The sequence below is a fragment of the Leptosomus discolor genome, chromosome 15 (genome assembly GCF_034619465.1).
Source record: "Leptosomus discolor isolate bLepDis1 chromosome 15, bLepDis1.hap2, whole genome shotgun sequence".
Lineage (NCBI taxonomy): Eukaryota > Metazoa > Chordata > Aves > Leptosomiformes > Leptosomidae > Leptosomus > Leptosomus discolor.
Window position 1 is genome coordinate 10,273,921 of NC_141405.1, and position 10,006 is coordinate 10,283,926.

General features: G+C 49.3%; 1 protein-coding gene across 1 annotated transcript; it reads left to right on the forward strand.

The window, feature by feature from the left end:
- The first annotated feature begins 2,059 nt into the window (after positions 1-2,059).
- Positions 2,060-9,082, forward strand: LOC147414396 (tektin-3-like). Its single transcript, XM_086473513.1, has 7 exons — positions 2,060-2,638; positions 3,186-3,269; positions 4,823-4,893; positions 5,107-5,250; positions 6,495-6,717; positions 7,621-7,775; positions 8,866-9,082. Exons 1-7 carry the CDS (start codon positions 2,060-2,062, stop codon positions 9,080-9,082), a joined length of 1,473 nt encoding a protein of 490 aa, XP_086329639.1.
- Positions 9,083-10,006: the final 924 nt, after the last annotated feature.

Below are 10,006 nucleotides of genomic sequence, written 5' to 3' on the forward strand. Positions count from 1 at the left end.
GGTTGTGTTTGTGAAAGTTTTTCTGCTAAATTTGAGGGTGTGAGTTTCCCGCTGCCTATCCCACAGCCTCTTCAGCCAGGCTGGATCCTGGGGCGAGACTCGGTGCCCACAGCTATGCTGCTCTCAAGTCAGGTACTGGGGCAGCCCATGCCAGCATGGCCAAAATTGCTCAAGGCTTGCAAATACTGTCCTCAAAGTTCAGTGATTTCCCAGCTGCGGGCTGTACACTTTTGCCCTCTGACTCATCCCTATTTTTCTCCGATTTGCCCGAACTGAAGGTCCTGTTATTCTCCTGTATTCGCCGTTCTCTAATTTAATAGCTGCATTCTGAGACATTGTTCATCTGAATGCACCAAACTGCTACAGGCACAGGTGACGCAAGAAGTCTCTTAGGTCACCTGTCCCCATAGCTAGATGTTGGAAAACGTGCAGTTTAATGAGTCAATGGGCTGCGAGCGTCCGGCATGAAGGAGGGTTACCCTCGGTGTACAGCAACAGCAGCTCCCAGGCAGAGCCTGCCTGTCTCCGTGTGCCTCCCATCCATCGCCTTTTAAGCCTTCCCGTAGGAAACTGTGACTCCTTCGTCCTGCCCTTGTGTAGAGAGAGGCATTCTTTGTTGCAGAGGTGACTAAAATGAAAGAAACTCTCTTTCCCAAGGGTTTAATGATTTTAAAAATAAGGCAGTCTCTCTCAGCTCGCCTACACATGCAAAGTGATTAGGGTAGCCCAGGAGGAGCAATTAAACCTCTAGCCACGTGATCGCTTCTGTCGATGCTTTGTTCTAGAATAAAAGTGAGTTTATTTCATGCAAACATCCCATTTTTAAAGGAATAAAGTTGATTTCATGCTGTGACAAATAGGATTTAGCACATGCTTCAGGTCAAACTCCCCTCCCACCCAGGGATCTTGTTGTAGCACACCAGCGTCCCAATCTTTCACTGCGGCTCCGAGCCAGGCTGGGAGCAGTGGGGATGGGATGGTGTTAGGGGAAGGACACATCCCTGCAACACAGCACCTGGCTACAACAGCTATAGGGACTTATTCTGCCCGTGGGTGACACCTGTAACCATACAGAAACTTCACACCGAGCACAGCATACCCTCCTGAGTGTTTGTCCTTAGATGAGGTGTGTCAGGTACATTCGGTGGCCCCTCTGCATTATATTTCTGATAAAATTGACTGATAACCTTAATCTGAAAAGAGCAATGGCACCCACATGCCTTACACAGTTATTGGTAGCAAAATCTTCCTGTGTGACTCTTCCCCTTAGGGTTACTGCAAGGCTGGTGTTTACGAGCTGCTCTGAAAAGACTTTGTGGGATATCTCCTTTCCAAGTGCATTTGTTTTACAGCAGGTGAGCCAGAGATGTTTTTCTTCCTTTGCAAGTCCAGAGATGGCTGTTCTTTTTAGGTTGAAATGGGGGGGGGTGGGGTGGGGTGGGTGCAGGGGTGGGGTGAAATTTGGATATAGTCCAAATTTAAGCAAAGCTCAGCTCACCTGCTGACACCTCACTCAAGCTTTTACTGCAAGTGAAAATAGAGATGATGAGGATGGATTCCCTCACCCACAAACCGCGCTGGGTTGGTAGCAGCTGTGCATCCAAAGCTATCACGGCTGGTAATGGAACTTTTAAAGAGGAAATTACAGCAGGAATACTATAAGATCAGCAAAAACGCTGGCCAAAAGAAACAAATGAACATCAGAGAATCAGCAACTACAGTTTCATTGGACGGACAGACAAAATGAAGGCACAGTATCTGTCATTCTCCTTAGTAGCCATGATTTGTTTCTCTCTACATTCCAAGACCTGATGAGAGATACTGACAACAAAGTAAAATCCTTATATATAAAAATGCTTGGGATGCTGTCAGAAGGGATTTGCTTTCAAGAGTTTTAGGCCTGTCCAGGCGATGTGTGGGTGCTGTGTGCATCGCTCTTCGTATTTTAAGTTGCGTGTGTCGCTGTAAGAAGTAGCGCAAGTGCAGGAGCTTACTGAGTGAGGTTGTCTTCTTCTGTCTCCTTTGTGCAGGACACATACCTGAATAGCGGCGTTCAAGAATGGAGCTGGTTGGATCTCCCTTAACTGCAACATATGCCCATCCAAGATCAACACCTACCAAGTTTCTGCCTGCCATCAGCACCATGGCTTCAAGCTATAAGAACCGTTTTCCTTACTACCCCTTGCCTCAGAGCTTCAGCCTCCCCCGGATGCCCAGAGCCTACTACAAAGCAGCTGCCATCAACCCAACTTTGGCTCCCTTTTCCAAAAGCTCCCAGGGGTTACCCCCAAGCAAGATGCTTCCTTTGGTTTCCAACAGAACAACCCTCTTCAGCCGGTACACCTCTGACGACTGGTACATGTCCAATCTGACCAACTACAAAGAGTCGGAGACTACCCGGCGCAATGCCGAGTGTCTGAGAGTCGATACCTCCCGTCTGATTCACGATAAATATCAGCAGACAAAGAAGACCCAAGTAGAAAGCACCAAAAACCTGGGAGATCGTGTCCAAGAGATAGAATTTTGGAAGTCAGAGCTCTGCCATGAGCTGGATGAGATGATCGGGGAAACGAACGCACTCACAGACTTGAAGAAAAGACTGGAGAGAGCCTTGGCTGAGACAGAGGCCCCTCTCCAGGTAAGCACCCTGTCCGGTGGGCTGCAAGCTGTAGCCTACTGCTGAAACATCTGCAGCCATTCAGACGCCCAATTAAGTTTCATTGCAGCTCCGTAACGTCTAGAAAGTTTTTATTAAGAGACCATTAGTTAAGTTAGTAATAAACAAATGCCTTGCCATCTGCTGCCTCCCCTATCAGTACGTACTGAGCACATCAGAACAGTATTTGCTTAACCAAATATTTTTATAAGTGGTACATCCAAAATCCTGGTTTGGGAGACAAAAGCCCATGTCCTCCTACGAGGCTCTGGCGAGGTCAGCCTCAAGCCTGACACAGGTCCCTGCCTTCAGCTGTGGCTGCGCCAGGGACACGTGTGCTCCCCCACGTTGATTTAATGCTGATGTTGCAGCTCGGCTGCTCGTTGTCAGCTAAACCAGCTGCCCTGGGCACTTTTTTTCCCGTGCTGTCGTCTCTGTGCCCACCTACAATTTCATTTCTTACATTACTTGACATGGGGACCATCCCTGTAGGGATTTGCAACCAGCAGTGATGGCATGTCCCCAACAGGTCACTCAGGAGTGCTTGCTTCACCGGGAGAAGAGGATGGGCATTGACCTGGTCCATGATGATGTGGAGAAACAGCTCTTTGTGGTAAGTTTGTCAACACAGATCATGTGTTATTTTTACCTAAACTACTCTGAACAGGTTTTGCAGCCCTGTTCCCTCTCTGGCTCCTTAGTGCCTGTGAGGTGCTAAACTCTTCAAACCCCCAAAACCTGCAGGGCCAGGGGACGACGTTCCCCCACGCAGCAGCGTGCCCACACGGTGTGGGTAAGCCTTGCCCTGCCAGAGGCAGGAATAGCTGAAAACCAGCTGTGTGTTTGTGTAGCCTATCAGGGTCCTCTGTCCCTCTTCAAGGAGCTTGTGGGACTCTCCTGCCTTTCAGAGCCCTGCCGGCACAGGATCTATAAGTATCTGTCACATACATGTGATATATCTCTATATATCTGTGTCACATACATATATATTACGCACACATGCACACACACAGATATGGAGAAGGCAGTGTCTGCCCGACAGCTTGTCTGGTTTTCCCAACTATGTTACTTGGTCTAATAAAAGATATTACATCTACCCCCAGCTTTGCTTTGCTCAGAGCAGCGTGGCCGCAGTAAGACTGTGTGTGCTTAGGCAATGCATTTTATAGCAGTCCTAAAACCGCGCACTCCTGCCTGCCTTTATATAGGCTGCTTTAAATTATGAATAAAAAGCAAACACGATGAGAGCTGGCACAGGAGATGGGATCCTATCGCAGGGTACAACAAAATACAATCACTGCAAAGGCATCGCGAAACTGGGAAGGAAACTGCAGCCCCTGGGACTGTGAAGCCACTGCTCTGTTAGAAGATTTTTTCTTATGAGTCAGGCCCTAAAAAAATTGAAAGATTAGTTTAAGGGTCATGAGATTTTAAGAAAATAATTGGAGCTGGTTATCTCCATAATGGCATTTTGGATTTTAAGTGTTTCGGACATATTTAGGCCATGCTTTTCAGCTGGCTCCTGCAGACAGGAGGGCTTAAAAATTATGGTTTTGGAGCACTAATCACCTGCCTCCAGTAGCTGGGGCTTCACAAACGCGATAGATTTGTGCTGAAGTCAAGTGAGCTGAGAGCAGCACATGCCTTCCTCCGGTGGAGCTGCATGTTTCTTAGAAATGGCTTAGAAAGTTACACCAAACTCAAGTCCGTCTCCTCTTGTCCCAGATGGATGGGATTTCTCCTGGGGAAGAAAACATTTGGGGAGCAAAAAGGGCAGATGCTGATTGGGGATGGGGATGTGTAGCGCTGCTGGTCCAGAGAACCTCTATGCCTGTTCATATCAGGTCAGGATCTGTCCCTGTCTCCTATAGTGGAACTAATCATCACTTGACATTGATGTCAAGATGAGAAAACACTTGGCAACCCACCCTGAAAGTGAAGTGGGAGGCCATGGCTGTGGCCACAGCACCCTCCCATCCCCTCCTGGTCGCTGCGCCCAGGCTCAGCTGCACAAGTGAGCGCTCTGGGGTTGGGGGGCACTTTCTCCACTCCCTGCCAGTTTGCTTTGTCCTTGCTGTGTGCACGGTTGGAGAGGCCTGAGGGGATGAGTGTGACCAGGACAACTGAGCATGGATACTGATGGGGTCATGTTTTGCCTTTGCCCAGGAAGCCGACGTCATCAGATCCTGCCAGGAGAGGATGCAGCAGTACCTGGATAAGGCGAAAGCCCAGCTCGCGTAAGGAGGAGCTCCTTCTCTCATGCTGCATTTGCAGCTGCGATGTGAAACCCCGGCAGACCCCCACCTCTGCCCACACCCTACAGCCGTAAAACCTGGGCAGGCTCCATGGGAAGCGGGCAGTGGCGCCCACAGGAGCACGTAGCTGCCCAGGTGGGAGGAAACCATTCCACCCATACATCCCCACCCATGGCTCTTGTTTGTGTGTTGAAGGTCCAACAGGGCAGCCCAGCATGAGCTGGAGAGGGACCTGGCCAACAAGCAGACAGCCTACCGCATCGACGACAAGTGCCACCACCTGAGGAACACCTCCGATGGCATCAGCTACTTCCGAGGGGTGGAGCGGGTTGACGCCACGTGAGTGCACGCTGGGCAGCACGAGAGCACCGAGCTGTCCCTGGGATGCGCGGTGCCTCGCCCTGGCAGGGAACGGGTTGTCCCCAGCCCACTGTAAAGGCATGTGTCTCTGCATGGCACATCCATCCTGCCTGGAAACACCCATCTTGGAGGGGCCGTTTCTCCCTGCTCACCATAAAGGGAGAACAACCCTCTGCTTTCAGCTGGATGCTGAACACCCAGTGGGTGAAAGCGAGTCCCACCTAATTACACATTATATCAGGGTTCAGAGATCAGCCTGAAAATGAACTCAGCCCAACACCTCTGCACAGCTCATTAAGTTTATGCGTATTTTCAAAGATGTGTCAGTGCTTGCATGAGCGCTCTTGGTTGACGTGACGTCTGGGGGGTTCACCCCTGCATGGAGAGGGCCTGGCAGGGAGCCGAAATGACACAGAAGATAAAGAAATAGAGAGCATGGTCCTGGGATACGGTTCAGCTGCTTTTGGGTGCCAGGAATTCAGCTTCGGCTCTGCAGTAGATGAATGGTGACCTAAACCAGCACTCGCAGAGATATGCGCTAAGTGGCAAAGGGCTGAGGGAATATATCTGCTGCTCACAAGGACGCGTGCAGTTTATGGAGGGGCATAGATTGATTCAATCTTTCTAATATTTGAATAATTATTCACAGCTCAGACATATTGCAAATGAATTGCAAAGGATTGATGCTAAAATTCAGAGGGGGGCAAAATGTGCCGAGAACCAGCATGTTTTAAATGGGGCTTATGTGGTATTTAAGTCTTTTGTTGACCTTGTTCTGGCCTACTGCACAGGCGTGAACTTCATCGTGAATGCACAGACAGGGAAATGAATATTATCTAATGCTTGTTCAGTTTAGTATGAAACTGAGATAAGTTATGAGCAAAATTAATTGACTGCAATCTGCGCGTCGACGTGAAGCTGGGAATCACTTGGCACTTAGATGGCTCGAACGTGTAAATATGAGGTCTGACTAAAATCTTCATTTTTCTGGGGGAATCTTTGCTTTGTCTGGGCTTTCATAAGTACCACAGTTGTCTTCATGAACATGTCATCATTTCATAAGCATATCGAACAAATGGTGTCCAGGTGTTTTACCTTCATGTGGTCAAATTAAGAGCGTAGCTTTAACCTGCATTTAATCCACACTGCTCCCATGGCATGCCTGGCCATGGCCAGCTTCAGCAGCATGGGCTTACTGGAGGCCTCTCCTTCCTCCTCCCCAGGATCTCGGTGCCAGAGTCGTGGGCCAAGTTCTCGGACGACAACATTCTCCTCTCCCAGAGCGAACGGGCGGCCTCCGCCAAGCTGCGGGACAACCTCGAGAACCTGCTGGTGGTGACGGCCAACGAGATGTGGCGCCAGTTCAACAGGGTGAACGTCGCCTTTGCCAACCGCATCGCTGAGACAGCTGACGCCAAGAGCAAGATTCAGACCCACCTGGCCAAGGTAGCCTGAACCCCTCCCTTTCGGTGTGACACCGTCACTTCCCAGTGACACACAGACCTGGCCCAAGAAGAGGAACGGTTGCCACAAGGAGCTGGTTATAGTATCATTATCTGTTTGAAATTCCAAGTACTGGGGACATTCTCCTTGGAGCAGGACAAGTTGGCACTGTAACTTCCTCTCAAGGGATCCTTTATTTCCCTAGTGCCCAGCAGCAAAGGGATTTCAAGCAGAAGGTGGAAATGCTGTTTGCATCTCCTGGTAGTTACTTCAGAAGTGCTGGCTGCCCTGCAGAAAGTCTTTGCTGGGCCTCTACTGGGGTGCCTGCCGGGGGGTTTGCAGGCTCCCTTCTCCTCCAAGGACATGCTTTCAGGCTCAGTGCTCCAGGTTTGCTGCATGGTCAGCCGTGTGTTTCCCGCATGGCTCTGCCAAGCAGGGGAAGTGGAGATCAGTGATGGGCACCTGGCTCGGACTGCTGGGTCTCATGGAAAGCTTCCTGAAAAGAGCTTGACACGGTATCGATTAACTGAGCAGAGACTGGGCTTGCAGCTCTGCAGGCTGATGTCACGTCTTTAAATGAGGATCCATTAAAAACTTTCCCTCTATGAGTTGCTATTGATGGATGATCAATTCCTGCAAGCAGTAATTTTGGGTAGCTGGTAATTCAATAGATCCATCACTGCTCCAAAATCTCCTCCGATGTGACAGTAACAGCAAAGAGAGGCTTTTCCTTGAAAAGAAATCTGCTGGATCTGTGCCTTGGCATGTGTCAGAGCGACAGGGGTCTGAGCCCAGGGTCTGCTTATTCAACTTGGTTTTTTCTGCAGATGGACAGGAGAAAAGGGAAATGATGTGGTCACTTGAGAATATATCATTTAATTTATGAATGCGTTTTTTTCATGCCAGACACTGCAGGAAATCTTCCAGATCGAGATGAACATAGAAGCCATCCGAAAAGCCATTAGGGACAATGGGCTAGTGTTAAAAGTGGCTCAGACCCGGCTGGATGAGCGCACGCGGAGACCCAATGTGGAGCTGTGCCGGGACACTGCCCAGCTCCGGTAAGGCAGGACCCAGGGCTGGGAGGGTCCTTGAGGAGTGACTGGTCGTAGCGCTCAGGAGCATCACTGGATGACAAAATTAATCTTTTTTTTTTTTTTTTCCCCAAAGAGTCATTCCATAAGTGCACTGGTATAATCAAGAGCAATGATTAGGTATCCCGGCCTCGGGGTGGTAGAAGAGCTCTGCACCCACGAAGGAGGCTGTACGCCATGGCCGGGTACAGCCTGATACCACCCCGTGAAGGGATGGATTTTTCCCACTTGGGTAAACCTCACCTACTCTCCTGCCTGCTTCCCAGCTGTTGGATGGCTTAGTTTTGCAGTATAAGCCCTTTAATCTCTGACAGGCTTGTGTTGAGAGCACTTAGCTGCTTCCTTTTGGGTCACTGCAAGAAAGGATGCACCATGTGGAGAAGCAGTAAGGGCTGTCCTCACCTCCCCTGAGGACACTGGAAATCCTTTCAAGGACATAGTGAGCCCTTTGGGACTGCACCCCAAGGGGCCGTGGAGGAGCAGGCTGCCCTGAGTGCCCAACAGCACCCCATGTGAGGGGTGAGGCACCCCAAACCTCACCCCTCCTCCTAGGAGCCCTCTGGGAATGACTCCACGTGAAGCTTTTTAGAAGCCATATAAACCCAGCCCTTGCATGCCATTGGGTTTTTCCATCCTCCACTTGTTTCACATTCACTTTTAGCCTCTCCCAGCTCCCCCATTTTGCTGTGTGTGCATCCGTGGGTGTGGGGAGGAACGCTGCACAGGGAGATCCGGGTGGGTGAACCAACAAACCCGCAAAACCAAACAGGAACAGGAAACCACAGCTGCTCATCCCTCTTCTCGGTGGCACAAGCTGCTCCAGGAGATGAGGCTGCACATCGCCGAAGCCTTAGAGCAAACTTAACCATGCCTGCCCACGGAGGTCTGGAGGAGCTCTGCCCTCGCCTTTCCCGTGCATCTGCCAGAAATGAGGGGTTGAGTTACTCCGAGCACACTGAAGGGGGAAATCCTGTCCCCAAGGGGCCCATCACCAACGCCGTGCTAGAAACCACCCCCGTGACGGGACTGTTAATGGGCATTTCTTGCTGTTTTCCAGCCTCGTCAATGAGGTCCATGAAATCAATGAGACGATCCAGAGCCTTCAGCAGCGGCTGAGAGACGCCGAGAACATACTGCAAATGCTGGTGCATGCCAAGTCGATCTTGGAGCATGACCTGGCCACCAAAGCCAACTCGCTGTTCATTGACCAGGAGAAGTGCATGGGGATGCGCAAGACCTTTCCCAACACTGCACGGCTGCTGGGTTACTTTTAGGCTGGGCTCAGCTGAACCCACGCTATCTGTTGCAGGAGTATTCCCAGTTTTGCTAGGACGCATTCCCAGTTTTGCTAAGATGCTTTGAAAATACATGATTAGACTTTCACTTCCTCATGAAAGCCCTGAGTAGAAATTAAACGATCACTTTGTGTGTTACATGGTCTACCAGGATTTTTTATTCCTTTGGTTTTTCACTTTCCGTTGCTTTTCCACGGTGTGCCAGAAAGTAGCTGAAAATATCCTGTATGTGACTGAGAGTAAATCCACCCACAGCGATTCATTCCTACCCTTTCAGTCTGTGATTTTAGGAGAAAAACTCTCATGTCCTCCTCGCTTTGAGCCTGTCTGATGCGGAAAAAGCACAAGGGGAAGTAAAGCTAGTTGTCAGAGTAATTAGCTGTTGACATCTTTAATGTATTTTTAATGGTTCAGGAGAAGAAACACAAACTATCTAGTAAAGCATTACAGTATGTTCTGTTCCTAAACAGAAAAACTTGCATTTTAAGCTGATGTCTAGTGATCATTTTCTTGCTTTTGAAAAATTTTAAATGTCATCTAAAATGTCAGTGCTGGGGTCTTAAAACAAAGAAGTGCTTTTGGCTAGCTAATTGAAGAAAATGCTGCGGTTTTAATCTTGGTGAGTATGGATTGGTTCCTAATTTAACCTCTTGCAAGTAGTTTGTTGGTGGAAGCACCAAAGCACTTTGAAGATAAAGGAACAAATCAGTCCTTAAGTCAGCCACCTCGACTGCCATAGTACCTGCTCTCTGGCTGTAAATTTTACCAAGTGTTTGAATTTTCAGAGGATAAGTCTTTAATCAATCTGAAGTTCAGTGTGACAGTCACTTTGCAAATTGTCCCGTCAGACTCACGTGTCAGACACTCTCGACTCTTTTAACCTAAGCAGAGCTGAGCTCAGCC

What these genes read in the sequence shown, in the direction of transcription:
- LOC147414396 (XM_086473513.1), top strand. Translation starts at nt 2,060, where the DNA reads ATGGAGCTGGTTGGATCTCCCTTAACTGCAACATATGCCCATCCAAGA. An exon ending in AGACAGAGGCCCCTCTCCAG is followed by an intron (nt 2,639 to 3,185) that starts GTAAGCACCCTG and finishes TGTCCCCAACAG; the next exon opens with GTCACTCAGGAGTGCTTGCT. An exon ending in AAGGCGAAAGCCCAGCTCGC is followed by an intron (nt 4,894 to 5,106) that starts GTAAGGAGGAGC and finishes TGTGTGTTGAAG; the next exon opens with GTCCAACAGGGCAGCCCAGC.